Source organism: Calidris pugnax, unplaced genomic scaffold, assembly GCF_001431845.1.
Source record: "Calidris pugnax isolate Ruff unplaced genomic scaffold, ASM143184v1 scaffold13, whole genome shotgun sequence".
Taxonomy (NCBI): Eukaryota; Metazoa; Chordata; class Aves; order Charadriiformes; family Scolopacidae; genus Calidris; species Calidris pugnax.
In genome coordinates this window covers 23,462,353-23,483,226 of record NW_015090810.1, presented here as the reverse complement: position 1 = coordinate 23,483,226, position 20,874 = coordinate 23,462,353, and the positions used below count along the sequence as shown (strand labels likewise).

Below are 20,874 nucleotides of genomic sequence, written 5' to 3'. Positions count from 1 at the left end.
GTTTTACAAATTTGGGAAATAATGTACACCATTATAAATGATGTATGTGTTCAGAAGTCAGGAACTCCAATCTGAGGTGGGCCACCAACTGACATTGGATGAGACATACGAGCTGGACAGAGATTTGGTGTCTTACCCCTGGCGAACTGAATGCAAGCCCAGGAATCCTAAATTCCATCATTAGTTACTTGCACTAAAACGTTGCAGGTGTCCCTGAAACAGCTGAGTCCTCACCACGGCCAAGCGCTGCTTGAATCCCTATTCATCATCATCATCAAATTTTCTCATGTCCCCTCCAAATTCCTGAAAACAACGGTGAAGCAAACCACTCGTGCACTGTTTATAGCGCCCGTAACCCAAACTTACTTGCATTGCCCGTTGGTTTTTTCACATTCTGGGCTTGCCACATTAACAACTCCTCTTTCTGAACAGTTGCAGCTCTCGCAGCCAGCAAGAGGGTGATAGCTGAAGTAATGTTTCTCGCACACTTCACACTTGGGTTTCAGAGTTCGTGGAGGGCAAATGCATTTACCAGTCACGTCGTCACAAAGCCGCTGCCCACAGTTGCATACTAGGTCAAAGAAAATGTTCTACAAATAAATCACATCTCAACTTACCACAATCAACTCTTATTGAACTAGCATATGGAACAAACAGGCACAAGCATTTTGTACACAGGACATGATTCTTTTCTCTTTCCCTAGTTTTAAGCTCAGGGTCATGGAAACCAAGCAGGTGACTGTAACGGTAGTTTTGAAGAGTGTCTTTAGTGCCTGGCTCTTTGCCACAGTTTCGTTGCTTAATTTCACCACAGGCATTATTAATCACTTCCCCAAATTACCCAGGATTAAACGATGAATATTTTTGGTGTTAAGGCCACCACTTTTACAAAGCAACGATTGTAAAAACTGAGTATAATATCTGGGAAGGCAGCTGAGGACTGTTTTGGTGTAATCTATAAATCTGTTGTTACTAAGAATAAGATCAGTATACGAGGAATTAAGAATGCTATGTCTCTGATTACCTATGGAAAATTTTGAAGGTATAAACTGGGATACAACAGTAATAACTTGGAAACAATTTGCAGCAAAATCCAAAATATGGAATTTAACAAGTTTAACTGTAATCCTAATACAGACAACACATGCGGAGGCACACTTCACTGTGAACTAGGTGTGCTATGAGAGAAGGGAGTTATTTCTGCCTCAAACCAAATCTCAGATGGCTCAACCAGCCTCTCATAGGATCAAGCTCTACAAAGAAAAGCGAGGCTGCGGTACCTATGCAGTACAATCAGAGAATTAAACAAAAGGTGGGGTCAGGTGCCGAGTAAGTCCCAGCATGTACTTACACTTGCAGAATGGGAATCCATAGTAGCCAGTTTGGCACCGGCTGCACCGACGACCGATGACGTGAGGCCTGCAAACACACTGTCCTCCCAGGGGGCTGCAGGTAGGGCTCGTGGCACCCGCGCTATGGCAATTACAAGGCAGGGCTCCGTTGTTGTAGAAAGCCACTAGTGACCTTACGGAGTCCTTACAGAAGGCCGACGATCCTTCTGGGCTATTTAAATTGAAATAGAAGTCGTGTAAGTACCGGCACTTGGGAATTGCTACAAGCACCCTTTTTGCTTCAGTCAGTCAGGGTTCTGTCTTTCAAACAGCTCTTTGGCATAAGGATGACGTCAGCACACATTCAAGGATACACTTTAATTAAATTAGTGGTGAACGGCTTTGAACATGCAGGTAAGAGATTTTTTTCAAAGAAGGTGAGTATATTAGACATTATCAGTTCAGACATGCCAAGCAAAATACCAAATACCAAAGATGGAAATACTGAAGACAAAAAGATGATGTAGATTTTCCTCTTTTGTACTGTGAGCAGTGTAGCTCTACCTTTACATTTCATTTACAACAGAAAGTCATGGGAAAATGACTCATGGAAATTTAATGGGCCAGCATAAGCCATGAAAAGCATTTTAATGTAGCACAATGATGGGGATTTTATACATATATCTTTAATACAGAGTAAAAGTAACATCAATTCCCAGCTTGTTGTCAATGTTCAGTTTTTTAGAAAGTGATGCTTACTCAATATAAAAACTGTTTCCTCCACATTGGTTGATAAAATCAAATGACTTGTCCACTGTCTTTTTGTCAAGAATTTTGTAACTGTAGGTGTCTGCTGGAACAACTAAGACTTTTTCCTTAAAACAACAAGAAAGCTAAATTGTACATTTCAGAGAAAAGCAAAAGACACAATCTAAGGCATTTATATATTTAAATGTTGCTTCATTATGCATTCTGGATTTTCTCAAAACCCGTAACATTTTAACTGAAAAAAAAAAAAGAAAATTTACTTTTTATCTTCCCCCCCGAGATATGATACTACAAGCAGTGTACAGGAAAAACAGTGTTTACTATCTTAAAAATTTAAAATAAAACAGAAATCCTGCACAAAATGTTAATAATTTGAAATACAAAATTCAAAGACAAACTCTTTCTTTTTGGCTTTCCTCTTTGCATCTATCTCTAAATGAATGGTGAAACTGAGAATAACATTTCCAAGTACGTTTATGTAATCAACGTACCAGAACCAACATTCTTCCATCAGGTATCACCACTGTAACAGAGACCTCGGGTTCAGAAATGTCAAGCTCAATTTGATTTTCTGCAATCACTTGATCCCGACAGCCAGAGGTATGAGGGCAGAATGAAGCATTGAAGGAACCTAGAAGAAAAAAATGCCAAAACCTGCTCCATGTGCCAAAACGCTGAGAAAGAAAAGGGGTTAGATCAAATTCAGATGCTTACCTGACCACACCCGTCCCGCATCCACATGGACTTGGACGGTGAACACTGGGTGTGCTGGCTGATAAAAATGTACCACAAATACGTATCTGCCCAAGCGGGGCACTCTGCCACTTAAAGTGATCTGGTTCTGCAGAAACAAGAACAGCTCTGATAGTACATTTGTTTCCTGAGGTATTCTTGGGTTTAAGATCTGTGCTCTGTGCCACCTACCCACAATGAAAGAGAGAGGGCTTAGCATCTCTCAGGAACTTAACAATCTCTTCAAAGAGTAGGGCATTACAACAGCATGCTCCTAGCTGTTTGCATGCCAAGCATATCTAATGCTCTTCTGCAGTCTGTGAGACTACTACCTAGTTTCTAAAGAAGCTGGCTTTTTTGTTTCTCTTTCTGTGTATTATCTTTGTAGCTTACTCAGTCTGCAGCATTTTGATCATATCACATCATTCAGTTTTGATCCTCTTAACATGCTTAATCTATTCAACTTCACTAAGAACACACTTTGTGGCTAAGGAAACAGTATTTTCAAAATATGACATACCTGTAATGATGTCAGGGTGACTCCACGAACTGAGTCAGAAGGTAAAGGGGCACTCATTGGATCATAGAGTATGTTTCTCTGAACTTCAGAAATTTTCCCATCCTTGAGTGCATCCAAAACCAAAGCCGACAGTGGAGTTTCATACGCTGAGGGAATGCATGTTGCACTAAACACAGAATTATATTAATTACTCTTGAGGCCAGGAGAATTCCTTGGGCATCAAAAAGAAAAAGCAGACAACTCACAAAAGTTAATGTATTATAATGTGCAACAATTAATAATGCAACAGTAACCTCACTAAGAACACACTTTGTGGCTAAGGAAACAGTATTTTCAAAATATGACATACCTGTAATGATGTCAGGGTGACTCCACGAACTGAGTCAGAAGGTAAAGGGGCACTCATTGGATCATAGAGTATGTTTCTCTGAACTTCAGAAATTTTCCCATCCTTGAGTGCATCCAAAACCAAAGCCGACAGTGGAGTTTCATACGCTGAGGGAATGCATGTTGCACTAAACACAGAATTATATTAATTACTCTTGAGGCCAGGAGAATTCCTTGGGCATCAAAAAGAAAAAGCAGACAACTCACAAAAGTTAATGTATTATAATGTGCAACAATTAATAATGCAACAGTAACCACTCTTTGGATTCTATGTAAATGAACAGAAAGTAAATGAAAACAAGAGGTGCTGATTTAACTCACAAAGGGGGAAAATGTACATAACTGATTTTATTCACTCAAAATTTCAATAACTTAAGGAGTGTCAACAGATGACTAAAGAAGATGAAACCTAAGGGAACCAAGAGTGTTAAAAAAAAAATCAGTTAAATACATTTTAGTGAATCCAATTAGTTACATTCACCAGAATCTGTACTAATTTCCTTGGGCATCAAAAAGAAAAAGCAGACATGTGTTATAATGTGCTACAATTAATAATGCAACAGTAACCACTCTTTGGATTCTATGTAAATGAACAGAAAGTAAATGAAAACAAGAAGTGCTGATTTAACTCACAAAGGGGGAAAATGTACATAACTGATTTTATTCACTCAAAATTTCAATAACTTAAGGAGTGTCAACAGATGACTAAAGAAGATGAAACCTAAGGGAACCAAGAGTGTTAAAAAAAAAATCAGTTAAATACATTTTAGTGAATCCAATTAGTTACATTCAGCAGAATCTGTACTAATATTGAATTCTCAGTCCTACAAATATTTATATAGGTGTATCCTTTAAACATGCAAGTTTTCCCATCCAATTAGTTACATTCACCAGAATCTGTACTAATATTGAATTCTCAGTCCTACAAATATTTATGCAAGTTTTCCCACGCTGATTTAACTCACAAAGGGGGAAAATGTACATAACTGATTTTATTCACTCAAAATTTCAATAACTTAAGGAGTGTCAACAGATGACTAAAGAAGATGAAACCTAAGGGAACCAAGAGTGTTAAAAAAAAAATCAGTTAAATACATTTTAGTGAATCCAATTAGTTACATTCAGCAGAATCTGTACTAATATTGAATTCTCAGTCCTACAAATATTTATATAGGTGTATCCTTTAAACATGCAAGTTTTCCCATTGAAGTCAATGGGACTACTTAAGTACTTAGAAGTTAAATATACACTCAAATATTTGTAGAATTGGATTCAAAATAAATAATGGTGCTCCTTGAAAACATCCTTATTCATTCACTGATGTGTTTAAGTATTTCTTCCTTGGTATATTTAATTCTGAAGAACTGGATTGAGAAAAGTATTTTCCAAGACTGCAGAAGAAAATGTTTTGGGGGGTTTCCTGCTAGTATTTGTTCACTTCTCCTAAGTACTCAACAGACAATGATTAATCTTTGCTCAAGACAGGTCCAGAACTGGAATGGCAAGTGTGTTTCAGGGCCAGGATTGAGATCTATTTGCCAGGCCTGTGTGGGAAGTCACATTTAGCATCCTGCATAATACCATTAAACTGAGCCAAGACTCTGCACCTTTCAACTTGGTGAACACTAAACACTTTCAGGAAAGCAAAAATGCTGCCAGATAATGGTCATAATAACAGAACATTTCACCCAGCCTCTTCCCCCACTTTACTTAGAATATCTAAGTGCACAAAAATGCAAAATACCTTTGATGCTTTAGCATCCTGCATAATACCATTAAACTGAGCCAAGACTCTGCACCTTTCAACTTGGTGAACACTAAACACTCTCAGGAAAGCAAAAATGCTGCCAGATAATAGTCATAATAACAGAACATAAATACTCAGTAAACTATGCAAATATAAGAAATTAAAAAAAAATCATAAATACTCAGTAAACTATGCAAATATAACAAGAGATTAAAAAAAACCCACAACACAAAATCAAAGTGAAAGGTACAAGTTTCTACACTAGCTTTATTTTAAATCATGTTTTTCACCCAGCCTCTTCCCCCACTTTACTTAGAATATCTAAGTGCACAAAAATGCAAAATACCTTTGATGCGAGGACAAGTACCTTCAGTCTCAGAAAGCTACTCTCAGTTTTAACACTCTGAGCAGCAGAATTAAAGCTGTGATTCAATGCTAAGCATCCTTGGAAGCCAAGTACAGTCACATGCTTTTATCCAATTTACTATCCAGATTTTTCTGCTTGCTATTTCAATTCAACCATTATATTAGAAGCTACCATCTGGAAAACTAGTAAACCTAATCACCAATGCTTTCTGCCTCTGAAGTCTTGCAAATGACATTTACTTTTACTTTGAGGCCCTTCCCATTGCCAGATCAGTAGAAAGCAAGCTTGAAGAGTAGTATCACGAGGGACATCCTGGGGAGTGCAACAGGAACTAAACTGTGGGGCTCCCTAATTTGGAAGCAGTAACAGTTCCTCTCTGGCCCAAAGAATAAAACATATGGAGAGAGGAAGGCCTTCGACAGGACCGAGAAAGTACTCTGGAGAACCCCAAACTGACCACTTGGGAAGTGGAAGTTGAGGTTCAGATCTTTGCAGCAACAGAAATGCCATCAATCTGCGTCAGCCAAGCTGTATACAAGTGCTCTAATTACTGGTCCTATATGGTTATAATGGAGGAGAAGGATCACCTGGCATTGCTGTGTGGCGTGAATGCTGAGGGCACATCTACCATATGGGCCCCATAATGACATGGACAAGGGAATGGCCCGTTTGTGAAGCTGTGGTTTGTTTACATGTTGAATAGTTTCATGCTGCCAAGTTGAGCTGGTGGATTTGTACCTGAAAAGGCAGTCACATCCCCTACTGAATGACAAATTAAAGCATTCTGGAGCAGCTGAAGCAGTAATATGCAGAATGAAACTCCAGATGGAGCAGTGAGCATTTCAGGCCACCAACATAGCAACATTTCTCCAGCTGGACACCTATCATACTGGATGGTGTGTGAATGATGCAAGTTTTCTAGTGCATTGGCACTCAGTAGTTCAGACAGATCAGGAAGAGGCTAGTATTAATAAAATCCTGCACAAAGACTGTCTAGATTAACACTAACACTTCAGCTTTCTTACAAATACTATTTTGCAAAAGTGGCCTACAAATCATCTGTGAGTCACTGAGCAAAGGTTTACTCAAAAGAATTAAGATTCCATTTAGTCTGCGTTTCAAAGTCTTCTTCTGAAAATAGGAAGGACAAAACGAATTAAGATTCCATTTAGTCTGCGTTTCAAGGTTGTCTTCTGAAAATAGGAAGGACAAAACAGAAAGTTACCTTCCATCACGGGTACTCCTGTAAGCAGCTATGCACTGTACTTTAGGATCCACATATTCTGGAGAAAATTCTTCAGCTGATACAATACAAACCTTGTGCTGAAAAATAAGCACAGGGCAAAATTAACATTTAATATAATAAATAACCAGGGCAGGCCTGAATGGGAAGGGTGAAGTCTAATGTTAGCACAAGGAGACCTAAGGCCAAAGCCATGTTCTGTCATGGACTTCCCACAAGATTTTGGATCCCTTTACCTGCCTGCACCTGAATGCCTCAGTGTTGAATAGCATTTTCCTGTTCTTCTGAGGGGAATGTTGGCTGTTCAGAAGTTAAATAAATTAAAAACTAAGTAAATGTATGGCAATGGGAATGACAGAAGACCAGCTCGTGGAGTCAGAAGGTAGGCAAGGAGTGTAGAGAGGTGGGAGGGACAAGCTCTCATCTGTGGTGTTAGAGACTTTTGGACCCTGGGGGAATTCTGAAATGCAGGCACGAACACTTGCTTGCACAAAGTCCACAGGAGTAAGTTGCAGTGACATCAGGATTTCTCCCAATAGATTAAGAACTCATTTTAAAAGCCAACGAGACCTTGTATGTTTTTTGTGTTTTTTTTTAACTAAAACTAGACATAAGCAAATGAAGCTGCTGTTGTCCTGCTGTAGCAATGGTGGTAAGGACACAGGGGAAGGCTTGTGGGTAGACACAGTCCTGCTGTAGCAATGGTGGTAAGGACACAAGGGAAGGCTTGTGGGTAGACATAACAGTTTACAGTAAATGAATATGTTACCTGCAGTTACAAATTACATAAGTGCAGGTTACAAAACTTGTGCATGAACTACTTGAAAAGGAGATAAAAATGCCTGATAAAAAGTAAGATAATTAGCACTGTGTATTTACATAACTACAAATTGCATAGGGAGAATTCATTAATGTGCAAAGTGATTCAGTTTAGAAGCAGGTCCTAATAAGCTCAGCTTGCGTTTTAGCAGTAGTCAGCAGGGACTAGAAACCCATTATAAGCCAGAAGGCAGAGTGCTAAAAGTCTCTTTTCCTGGGCAGCAAACGTTGTACCTGTCCTGCATGTAATGACCCACAGGGCTCCAGCCCATTGCAGCAGAACAAGGGTAGACTCTGAAGCTTTGAACTGCACTTTATGAGCAGCTAAAAAGTTAGTGCAAAACACGGCGTGGGTTTAGACACCATCCATGTGAGATAACGACTATTAGGTTATAAGAGCTCCTCTTGAAAGCTGACCTCAAGAGCCCCAACTCCCCTTTATTTAGACCAGATTCATGACCTCTAGCATTGGGGGGTGTTCCCCTTTGCCTGTCTGGTCTACATGACAGGGGATGACACAAGGGACTTTAACTCCAACGCTGCTGCCCTTGACTCCATCATTAGTGTCCACATACCAGAAACTCTTTCCCTTTCTTCCTATCTTTTGCTAAGTGCAGTCTTTACATTTAACACAGGGAAATATTTCCTGTATCTCAGGATAATATTGAAATTTATCTTGCAGCAAGCTATTCAGAAAACCAGAATTTAGAAATAAAAATACAGAGATTCTTAGCACAACAGACTTCCACATGTGGAGATACAGACTAATAATATCAACTTCTTTTGGATATGGATCTTGTTAGTACAGCAATTGCTGTAGGGAGTTAACAGACAATTTAAAAGGTATTTGTTCACACTGAACACTGCCTCATGAACTGAAGAAAGCATATATCAGTTGTTAATTCTAGTAGTTCCATGAAACTACTCTCTTTACAGCTGAGTTTCAACTCTAGATTTTAACAAACTGTGTAAATCAACTTATGTTTCTAAAATAGAGAACAAAACCGACATAAAACTGTGTCCGGAAAAATGTATTGCTAGGGTGGCCAAAAGAGGGCAGTGAAGGCTTTTTAGTCAAAGTATTTAAAGGTTATATCACTAATTAATGCATTCATTACCTGAAATGAATGCAGTTATTACTTGCATTTTGTAAGAGACCCCAGAAAATCTCACGTGGGTTTTAAGTTGTTAATTCTAGTAGTTCCATGAAACTACTCTCTTTACAGCTGAGTTTCAACTCTAGATTTTAACAAACTGTGTAAATCAACTTATGTTTCTAAAATAGAGAACAAAACCGACATAAAACTGTGTCCGGAAAAATGTATTGCTAGGGTGGCCAAAAGAGGGCAGTGAAGGCTTTTTAGTCAGTGTATTTAAAGGTTGTATCACTAATTAATGCATTCATTACCTGAAATGAATGCAGTTATTACTTGAATTTTGTAAGAGACCCCAGAAAATCTCATGTGGGTTTTAAGGATTAAAAAAGATTGAAAGATAAGGAAAAGAAAAGAAAAAAAAAAAGATGGAGTATAAAAACTACCAGATTTTTCATTTAAAATTTATGTGTAGAAGAGAGATGAACTAAAATAAAGTACAAAAGAGTTGGAAAATTAAAAAAGAAAAAAAAAAAAAAGATGGAGTATAAAAGCTACCAGATTCTTCATTTAAAATTTACATGTAGAAGAGAGATGAACTAAAATTAAGTACAAAAGAGTTAGAAAAAACAACTTGCCAAGAAAGGCAAACTGCTGTTTACCTTTGAATTGAGCAAGTTTGTTCCAGTATTCTCTGTGTATATATAAAGAAATTTCAAGCATCTAATACACATCTTTTCACATTATAAGCAAACAGTGTGTGACCATGAGGAGCAAGTTATCTCTCTTTATCCACTCAGCAAACAAGTAATACAAAAGGGAAAAAGAAAATGGAAGCTTACCAGAAGAAAATTAATTGATGATGCTTTAAGGTGTATCTTTGTGTCTGCTAGAAGGTCATAGGCTGCAACACGATTCCTGTCATCGACTACGACACTGCGGCAAAGGAAACTGAGACAGAAAGCAGGATTAAAGTGGAGCCTGCTGGAGTTGCCATGTTGTTTAGGCTGCAGCCTAGCCCAGCTGCCTAGCTTTTGGCTAGCCTCACCACCGCTGCCTAGCCCTGCTGGATCATATGTAACAGCTACTTTTGGCCACGGGTGAACATGCAGTGTCCTCACTAGCGAGTCAAAGGATGTACCAAATACACAATGCCACTCGTCCTTTGTGGGTTGACCTACCCGGAGCCCAAACCTCCAGACCTCAGCTCAGATCTCCATTTGAGCTACTGCTTTAAGTAGGACATGAAAAGACACATACATGCTCTCTGCAGAGGTTTTCAAGCTGTGTTACACGGCATGAAACTAATATGCCAAGCCTGGGCCATGGTCCTTGAGGTGCCAGCATGCACCAGCTGCTGCCCTTGACCACTGCCACGCACCGTTGATGGTGTGGATCAGCAGCTCTCACCCACACAGTGGCAGCTGGGCAAGTCTTGATTTTAGGAAGTCATTCCGTACACTGAGATACTCCATAAAACAGGTGAAAAAACGTAGGTTTGCCTCTTACTGACTACCTTCGATTGGCTGCGCATCTTCGGTAAAGACAAATGCACACTAAGAAGAGCAGCCTTGCTAAAGCCTTTGAACTCTGCCTTGTTCAGGCAGCATGACCCCTGCAATGTGCCAAAAGGAGCAGCAGTTCCCTTTTGCTAAAGAGAAGTCATTTAAGGCTCTAATTTCTTTTCTTTCTCCTGCACTTCAGCTCAGCGAGGCCAGCCAGGGTGCCATGGGTAAGAAGCTGTAACCACCACACAACTGCTTCTCTACTTCTCCTCTGCAAACCACAGAATATAGAAGTTTCACTCTTGTTTGGAGCACAGCTCAGAAATAAGGTCAGCTCAGGGCTAAGGACATTTAAGAGTGGAAAAATATAGGTCCCTTATTTGTGATTCACTGGAAGCTTGCAAATGTTTTATCAGGAATAATCAAGCTCATAGAGCTGTAAGAAGACCTGGCACAATATATTCTCGGTTCTACGAGTTACTTTTATCTGTATGTACGTCACTATGCCATTTCTTGATTTATTTTTTAACAGAAGAGACTTGTAGCTTCCTGCTTGGGAAAGATGACACAGCAACTTACTTGCAATGTGACCGTTAGCTTCATGCAGAATGGCCGCAAAAGGGATTTACTGCATTGCTACCTTAAAATAGCAAAGGCTTTCTTTGTGTTTTCATGAGCAAGTTCTCATTATATTATATGAACAAGCAAATATGTTCAAAATTAGACTATAAAATGTGTTTGGGGAAAAAAAATAGCAATAAAATGGAAGATTTACAGCAAGTAGTTTAGGGCTTAAAGTGTTAGGTAACAGGCTAAAATAAGAGCTTTCCCCAGCAACAACCTGACACGGTCACTGCTCCATCTAGCTCTGCTCTGTTATCACAAACATGCTGATGAAAATGCATTTTCCTACTGGGCAATTTCATCTCGAATATCCCTAAGCCTCCAATCTGCCACACACTCAGCTCATGGGAAAAACGGATGCCAGGGTCTGTAGTCCCCTGGCACTGGGTAGGCTCACCCAAGGGTGCAAACATCTGCAGAATCAAAATCCTAATCTGAGTCATAAACAGAACTGCTCAAGTGTTAAAAGACAATCTCTCTCAGGACAGACAGAATCTCCAGCGCAGAAACATCTGCAGTAGCCTCAGCAGTCAACAAGGATAAAGAAGCATTTGGCTGAAGATGTTTACTACAGCCTGGCTGATAGAGGGTGGCTGCAATCAGAGTTTCAAGAGACCTTTGTGTTTCTGCTTCAGCAGATCTTGTTAGAAAACTGTGGGAATACTCTTGTAAAACTGGCTGCTACATTTTTTATAGCTAAAGCCCTTGGACACGCTTTTCACTAAATAAAAATAGTGCAGGCATCTGCAGCCAACAGTGATGCTCTTCCACTGGACTCGGAGATTCATAGTTTATAAGGATTTATGAATGCATATAAAAAAGTAACCCTTTGTATAGGAAAAGAGTTCACTGAAGCAGTAGCAACATTTAATGAGCTGATTGCACAGACAGAATTAAAAATCTGTACAGTACCCACAGAATCATTTATTTGCTTTAAATCAACTTAAAATTCAAACAACCTACATAGTAAAAGGGATTCCAACATATTAGAAGTATAATTCTATCCCAAATGCTTATTTAATCATTTAGTATTTAAGTCAGAAATTCTTACCTGTATTTACAACTGTATATTCTCACTCTGCCTTCGGTTACAGGTCCGGGGCTATGTATTATTACCTCAGCAGTGTGTAACCGATCCTCCTCATTGGCATATTCAAAAATCAGAACATAGCGACCAACTTGAGGAACTTTTATGGTCATCTGCAAATTGACCTAGGTCAAGATCATTGAAAAAGAAAAAAGCCATTATATTTTTCACTCCCTTTCTTGCAGGAAACTCCCTTTCCTGCCCTGCAAGCCAACTGGTCTGCATTAGTCAAGGGCCAGTCCTGCACCATCTCAGCAAAAGACATTCAGCAGAATGGAAGCAATGCTTATAAATATCAACTTGTCAACCAAGTTCAATAAACAGCTGCTGTTATAACAGTTCTAGTAAGGCTGTAAGATAAGCCTGTGAAATTAGTATATTATCATTATTATCCTGGTAGAAAGTGTCAGTGAGGAAATTTTAATGATACAAAAATTGTCACCATTATCTCTATGCTATCTTTAATAATAAATAAAAATTTACTCTATTTCTCCACTGAAAAAATAATTTCCAGGAACACAGGTCCTACCACAGCAGTGCTGTATATTGATTCCCTGCAAAGAGTGAAAGCATCTTCTCCAGCAAAGAGCCAATGCCACTTTCTGAAGCATCAAGTTTTTCTTCTAGTTTACTTGCACAAATTGGTTAAAACACTAAGTGATGGAAAATACTCTGAGGTAGTTGCATGGACAGTACTGTGGTTACAGAGGGTTTTGCTACTGTTAGTTATATAATTTTCAAATTCAAACTGATTTTCTCAATATCTCCTGAGGCTACAAGCAGTTAAACACGTAAATAATTCTGTCAACAGCCCTCTTGACTTCACTGCAATTATTCATACCAGTAAAGTTTTGCAAATGCATCAGTGATGAAGCACCAGGGCCCTGTGGCATGTAAGTATTCTTGTTGCACTTGGCATTTTTCAAAGCAATATCCAAGCACAGAACTAGAGGATATCATCCTCTTAACATGTAATTATCATGTACTTGATAAAATTCTTAATTTTTACCAAATACCCTTCAAGTACAATTTTTCATTTCACAAAGTATGTTTCTCTTTCAATGGACTTATGGCAGTGGCCTAATTCCTTCTGCTTGTTTTTTAGTAAAGCAAATATTTTATGTAAGTATAGCTATTTGAGAAACAAAAAAAGAGATTAATTTAGAATTATATTATGTGCACCATTTCTGCCAACAAGACATTGTGCTGCTACTGCTGTAATTAAACACTATGCTGAACAAGCCAGAAGGTCTAAAGCAGACAGATTTTTATATAATAAAATATTTTGTCAGATTGAAATGTCCACTCTTGTCACAGTTATAAATCTGCCTACACTGATCCATTTACAGAGTTCTGTATAAAATGCAGAAATTAACACAGAGTCTGTTTTAGGGATCCTGAGCTATAAATCTGCAACTGTTTTAGCCCAGTAGGTTTAGAGTCAATGGTGCATATGGGACTGCAATTAGAAGGCAGGAATCTGACCTCTCTTCCACTGATATGGGACATCACTGGTTGATGAGGAGTTGGCTGTCGCACAGGTATTCTTCTGTATCCTCCCCCATGGCTGAAATACGCTGCCTCTGAACCAAGGACACAGGAAAATCTGCCCAGTGGCAAATGCTGATAGAGCAAGCAGCTTGCACATAAAAAGAACCACAAATAAAACAGAGGGTTATTATTGTTTTCAAGTGCAGCAGGATAATAATAAAATCATTCAAGGCTGGTTTATTCTGTAGCTAATATACTGACTGCTCTGTTGAGGCGCGTCCTGAATAGGTGCAAGGCTCTGTAACTTTTATCTGCAAGATGGATGCTTCATAGTAATCACTAGGTAACAGCACCATATAATCCTAAAAATGAAGAATACAACAGATATAAGTCCATGCAGAAAATTACAAAAGGAATTATGTCTAGACTTTCACAATGTAGAAATGAACTAAACCAACCACATAAACAATTTTTATAGAGGGTATCTGCAAGACGTGGATTTTTTTTTGTTGGTACATGGGCCAATAACATCCGAATGTGTCTCCATAACTCTATTTAAAGCTTCATTGAGATGGGACGAAGGCAGCTGCCCTGTGAGCAGGGAAATTCTGAAGCCACTCTTCCATCATGTGTCGTACAAAATGGTGCTCATAAAGAACCTCCCCAGGGCTTGGTACCACACAGCCAGCTGGGTGCAGGTTTCACCCATGGGCACAATCCACACGCACACCACTCAACTACACCTGACTCCACAAGGGAGATTCGCATATCCCAGGTGACTTTATAAAAATATTCCATGTAATCTTTTAAGCTGTGCTTCAAAAGCTGGTATATTTTTGCTCTGCCTTGCCTACTTAAATTAACATATTAGAGCTTCCTTATAAAAACTGTTATTGTGAGGACATGCTGGGCTAAGATCTTTTCAAAGGTATTACTGTTATTGTGAGGACATGCTGGGCTAAGATCATTAATAAACCCCTTTTCAAAGGTATTAGTAAAAAAACCAAGCACAATAAATACTGTCACTTTCAGCAAGAAATGTGTTTGCAAGCTCTTTAGTAACAGTTCATCTGATATTCCATAAATTTAACAAAGCCCCAGGCTTAAAGACACTGGCTACTTCTTAACCCTATACATAAGAATTTCAGTATGCTGTCTTTGTGATCATACATGTTTAAGGGTTTTCATAAATGATCGCCTCAATTTATCTTTTTATAGCAATTTCTCAGAGCTGCTGTCAGAAATTCTTTCAGTTTTTCAGTGAGTGAAAGAAGAGTAATTATGGAAGGATAAAAACATTTACAAAATGAGCTGCTAATCATGCAGCCCATCTTATAATACTTTTCTGAAGAATATTTGTCAAGAAACTCAGGCCATGGTCATCTATGGCTGAGCCAACTCTGATAAGACATCTGATACATAAGAATTATGAATTTATATGAGCATTTATGCTCAACCAATTGTTTTATATGCTAATATTACTTTATCCTTTGAAGGTACAGATTCTGCATAGATTTAAATCTGTAAGCACAAGAAAAATTAGAGCATGTGAAAGAGAAGAAAAAAAAATTAAGAGGCAGAACTGTAAATTTTCATAACAATATTCTGCTGCTGTGGTCTTTTTACTAATGCTGAATTTCAGTTGGTTGCAGGGTTCTTCCCTGCAAATAACTCCAGAGCAATACAATCATGACAGCCTTCAAGCACTTGTTTTCCTCAATTGTTTTCTTACCAAGAGGACTTCCTCTGCCATTATGCTGATAGTCCATGTGCCTGGAACCAGTGAGAAAGGCTCTGTGGAGTTTTTTCCTGGGATTGTGATAAAAGCTGGCTCCTTGCTAGGTGGGAAGACAAAGTCTTTGCTCTGAGCAGCCCCTGCCAGCAAAGAAAAAAAAAATCAAGTATAAAATGTCTCTACTTGCTTAGTGAGCTGGACTGATGATTTCTTCCATTAAACTTGGCCTGACAGGAGCTGATCAATGTTTTTCTGTCAGTATGCATTAACAGTGCATTCAACCACACACAGGAAGCTACAGAGCTATGCAGTGTTGTCTTCACTCTTATTAGTCTTGCTAGTCTTATGAGCAAATTGGTTCAGAAAAGCAGAGCTCTGCCCCTGTAACAGTCAATTTTGCAATACTCTGAAATGCTCACTTCTTCACTTTCCCATTCTGTTATTTTCCATACAGCCTGTCTCTGCACTGACTCACAATACGTTCAGCTGACACAAGGCCTCTTCTCATGTGACTTTCAGCCAAGTATTTTAGATACCGGAGGTTCTCAGTGGCATCTGAAATGTTTCATTACAGATAGTAACTGAAGGTAACTTCCGGGGAGAGATGATACACAACAGAAACGTAGCTGCAGCGTGCTTTATCAAAGAGAAGTCATGAGGATCAATTGTCATGAATATTAAAGATTTCCTCTTTGAAGCCCCTGGACACAGTCAAAAGCTGGTTCCCTGTCTCTCAGGAGATATAAGCCAGACCAGACCACAAACTGCTGCCACTGCCAAGTCTTTGGTTTTGTCTCTTCTGAATTACTGAAAGGATCTATGGCTAGCTCCATTAGCTCCCATCAATGTGCTGAGGTTAGGCATAATAAGAGATAATTCTGCATATAGGCTTGGTATGGCTCTACCATTCAAAGGATATGGAGCACTTATCTCTCATCAGGGCCCAAAAAGCATCACCTGCTGTTGAGGTCTGTAATCAGAGCTAACTTGGTAGATAGGATTCATTATTAAATAAATGTTATTCATGGAATGAATATTTAGACTGAAATATTAAAGGCAACTAAACCAAAATAAGTGTTGTTATCCCTTCTTTAAAAGCTTCATGAAACACACAGTTCAGAGCTTCCAAGTGAAGTACTGAAAGCAAGAGTTTGGTAAACATTTGCAAAACCAAATGTTGATTACTACTGTAAGCAGGGGTTTCATGCAAACACAGCCACATCAATTACACAGCAAAATATATTAGGAAAAGCACAAAAGCACCAACACTGTTAAAAGTGATGAACTTTAAGCAACATTACAAATTTGACTTAGGTGCACCCTGAAAAGGCTCCTCTGATCTAACATTCCTCTGCTGTGTTGTGCCGTTGAGTTGCACCTACCTGTTGCAGGCCGAGATTGACAAGCAGATATGCGGCCAGATAATGTTTCACCTCCAGGGTTAATATATCTCAGGATAATGCGAAATAAGGAGAGGTTTGACTTTTCCACATTCAAAGTTATCCTCACTTCGTTCTGAAAAATGGAAGTTAATAAACAAAACCAGCCGTAAAGTGCTGAATAGAGGAACAGTGAGAAGCCATGCAAGCACCACACTAAAGTCCTACAAGAATAACACACATGCAGACAAGTATACACTGGAATGGCAATGCTGGTGTATGACAGAGGAAGACAGGCAAGCCTAGTGAGAAAATTAATTCACTTACAAGTATAATTAGTGCCAAAATGTTTTCCCTCAGCAATTGAGATCTTCCCTTTAGAGCTTTTTGAGCCCAGGCTGACATAGCGGAGGACTAGGTGGAAGAGCTTAGGGGAAGCCACAGTGACAGGCACAACCACCTCTGGCTGGGAAAAATAAAAAGAAAGGGAAAAAGGAGGAAAGGAAAGTATATTATTTGTTACTAGCACCCAGAGAAAGAAAAACCATTTGGCAAAGACAAACTCCATAACAGAAAAGAAAGGCTCGGGCAGCTTACAAAAGAATACAGAACAAAACCTCCTGTGAAATAAAATTCTTGTTGAATAATAGCTTATCCAGAAAGACACAGAGTGGCTGAATTAACACGTGTGTTGATATTGTACCTTGAAATATGGACAGTACTCTATGTTATTCTCCCTTCCTGTGCCATAAATGAGACATATGGTATCAAGGGCTGTCCAGATCCCTGGATTCCTGAGGAACAGGCCAGAACCATTGATCCTCAGGTGGCAAAGACAAACTCCATAACAGAAAAGAAAGGCTCGGGCAGCTTACAAAAGAATACAGAACAAAACCTCCTGTGAAATAAAATTCTTGTTGAATAATAGCTTATCCAGAAAGACACAGAGTGGCTGAATTAACATGTGTGTTGATGTTGTACCTTGAAACATGGACAGTACTTTATGTTATTCTCCCTTCCTGTGCCATAAATGAGACATATGGTATCAAGGGCTGTCCAGATCCCTGGCTTCCTGAGGAACAGGCCAGAACCACTGACCCTCAGGGGGCGTTCCTCAGGGGTCAATACTGGGACCAGCGCTGTTCAAAATCTTTGTCGGAGACACGGACAGTGGGACAGAGTCGACATGGACAGTGGGATAGAGTCCACCCTCATGAAGTTTGCTGATGACACCAAGCTGTGTGACACGGCCAACACACTGGAGGGAAGGGATGCCACCCAGAGGGACCTGGACAGGCTTGAGAAGTGGGCCTGTGTGAACCTCATGAAGCTCAACCAAGTGAAGTGCATTGGGACAGAGTCCACCCTCAGGAAGTTTGCCGATGACACCAAGCTGTGTGACGCAGTTGACACAATGGAGGGAAGGGATGCCATCCAGAGGGACCTGGACAGGCTTGAGAAGTGGGCCTGTGTGAACCTCATGAAGCTCAACCAAGCAAAGTGCATGGTCCTGCACCTGCGTCACAGCAATCCCAGGCACAAATACAGGTTGGGTGGAGAATGGATTGAGAGCAGCCCTGAGGAGTCCTCAACACAGGAAGGTCATGGACCTGTTGGAGCAAGTCCAGCGGAGGGCCACAAAGATGATCAGAGGGCTGGAGCACCTCTCCTACAAGGACAGGCTGAGAGAGCTGGGATTGTTCAGCCTGGAAAAGAGAAGGCTCCAGGGAGACTTTATAGCACCCTCCCAGTACTAGAAGGCTCCAGGGAGACCTTATAGCACTCTCCCAGTACCTGGAGAGGGCCTACAGGAGAGGTGGGGAGGGATTCTTGATCAGGAAGTATGGAGGTGGGGAGGGATTCTTGATCAGGAAGTACAGTGAGAAGACAAGGGTTTTAAACTGAAAGAAGGGAGATTTAGATTAAATATTAGGAAGAAATTCTGTAGTGTGAGGGTGGTGAGGCACCGGAACAGTTTCCCAGGGAAGTTGTGGATGCCCCATCCCTGGAAGTGTTCAAGGCCAGGCTAGATGGGGCTTTGAGCAACCTGGTCTAGTGGGAGGTGTCCCTGCCCATGGCTGGGGGGTTGGAACTGGATGATCTTTAAGGTCCCTTCCAACCCAAACCATTTTATGATTCTATGATCCTAATCTGAGTTCACACACGTTCCACAGCACACAGACATCTCAGACCATTGCTGAAACTTCTGCTCCTCCACCAGATCCTGCTGTTTCTTAGAGATGTTATGCCATGGCTCTCTTTCCCTGGGGCTGAACTGACACCTCTGAAGCCACGCAGTTCTTGTCAGCCCTGGATGGGCAGTGCTCCCGCAGGAGGCTGCATTCACATAACCCCCACTATTCAGTTTGCAGACCAACAGAATCGGCAGTGACATGTGGAAAAGTTGGTGGTGGGTTAGGAAAAACTAGGATGGGCGCAACCTGAAGGGTTTGGCTTCCTTCTTTCCATCCTAAATCCTAAAGCTCCCCTCACAGTCCAACTCCCAGGTCCATACATTTGAGAACAGAGCACAAAATCTTATTTTCTCTTACCACTAAAAGCTACAATAAATACAAGATTGCCAGCTCCCATATGCTGCTTTGAATGTATATTCCTCAATTCTGTCATCATCCCAGACACCTCCACTTTCTTAACAAACAGAAATGCAAGGCAGAAAGCAAAGACAGACATGCGACAGACGGCAGGGCTGAGAGATCTAGAGACTAGAAAGCTAAAATCTAGGTGAGTGCAGAAGTACATGCGACAGACGGCAGGGCTGAGAGATCTACAGAGACTAGAAAGCTAAAATCTAGGTGATTGCAGAAGCGCAGTGGACCAGAACAGAAAATACAGACAAGTAAGGGAAGGTTTTATAAGTTCTGTTTTGAATGGAGACAGATGACTACGGAAGGATACTACATGGATAAGACAGGCACTGAGGGAACACTTGAAAAATAGATATGAACAAAAAATAAAAGGCAAAAGAAAGAAACATGCTTTAGGAGATGTATCAAAATGTTTTCTAAGCTTTAATGGAAAATCTAGAAGACCCATTAGAGAGTGCGAAAGAAGACGTGAGGAATGAAAGAAGGAGAGATGTCAGTCCTGGGCTTCAAGCAAAGGCAGACAGCAAGGAGAAATTATTCCTTGAGCTCTGTCACAAACTTGGGCAACTCTGGCCGGTGCTTTAAAATCTGAGCCCAGCTGTCAGCTCCTCAATCTATAATGAGACACCCATGTTGGCAGCAAGACACGACACCAGTCACCACCTCCACTGCGGTCACATACAGCTGACTTATTTCACCTCAAAACATATTCATTGTATTGAAATAGTTTTGTTTCAGATGAAGTTATTACATTAGCCTTTTTGTGGTAGATAGATGTCAAGAGGATTATTTCAGCATCCTGCAAGATCCAGAAATGCTATGTCAAATATAGGAAAGTTCCTTGAAATGAAGAACATGAGACTATCCCAGTCATGCACGGATCTAACTAAGGAGGGTCTGGAGCTGGCAATTACTGGAGTGTAACAAGGCTTCAATAACAGCACTGTGATGATACCTGAAAATCTTACGGACACAGACTGCCACTGAATTCTATAATTTAAATTATTTAGCCAAGTACCAATCTTCTACTGTTTCTGCTGTCCTTGGCACGACAAGAATTTCTGCACTTGTTATTACACACTTCAAAGCTCTTAGTTCTTTTTTAATCTTCTACTGTTTCTGCTGTCCTTGGCACAAGAATTTCTGCACTTGTTACTACACACTTTAAAGGTCTTAGTTCTTTTCCTTAAACCTATTGCAAAATGCATGTTTCTCTCAAAAAATATCCTCAAAGAACACCTCTGAAGAACACATATTTGCACTAAAAAAAATATCCTCAAAGAACACCTCTGAAGATAGCTGGTCATTTGCACCAGCAATGACCAGCTTAACAATAATACCAGCACTCACTAACCCAAACAGTAATACAGTGCCAAATTTCAGATTAGTGAGATCCTGTCCTTTCTTCTGGTTTCTCCATGACCTTGCACGCACACAGC

The 20,874-nt window shown here is 40.0% G+C and overlaps 1 protein-coding gene across 1 annotated transcript in view; it reads right to left on the bottom strand.

Annotated features, from left to right (window-relative positions):
- Nucleotides 1-362: 362 nt before the first annotated feature.
- Nucleotides 363-20,874, bottom strand: part of LOC106885936 (laminin subunit alpha-3-like) — a 65,682-nt gene continuing 45,170 nt past the window's right edge. Inside the window, exons 23-35 of the mRNA XM_014938460.1 lie at nucleotides 17,157-17,295; nucleotides 15,448-15,590; nucleotides 13,977-14,077; nucleotides 13,710-13,863; nucleotides 12,189-12,349; nucleotides 9,851-9,959; nucleotides 7,078-7,175; nucleotides 3,701-3,866; nucleotides 2,814-2,940; nucleotides 2,591-2,730; nucleotides 2,091-2,206; nucleotides 1,352-1,563; nucleotides 363-571 (exon numbers count right to left, since the gene is read on the bottom strand). Coding sequence (XP_014793946.1) covers nucleotides 363-571; nucleotides 1,352-1,563; nucleotides 2,091-2,206; nucleotides 2,591-2,730; nucleotides 2,814-2,940; nucleotides 3,701-3,866; nucleotides 7,078-7,175; nucleotides 9,851-9,959; nucleotides 12,189-12,349; nucleotides 13,710-13,863; nucleotides 13,977-14,077; nucleotides 15,448-15,590; nucleotides 17,157-17,295 — 1,875 coding nt within the window. The remainder of the gene's footprint in view (nucleotides 572-1,351; nucleotides 1,564-2,090; nucleotides 2,207-2,590; nucleotides 2,731-2,813; nucleotides 2,941-3,700; nucleotides 3,867-7,077; nucleotides 7,176-9,850; nucleotides 9,960-12,188; nucleotides 12,350-13,709; nucleotides 13,864-13,976; nucleotides 14,078-15,447; nucleotides 15,591-17,156; nucleotides 17,296-20,874) is intronic.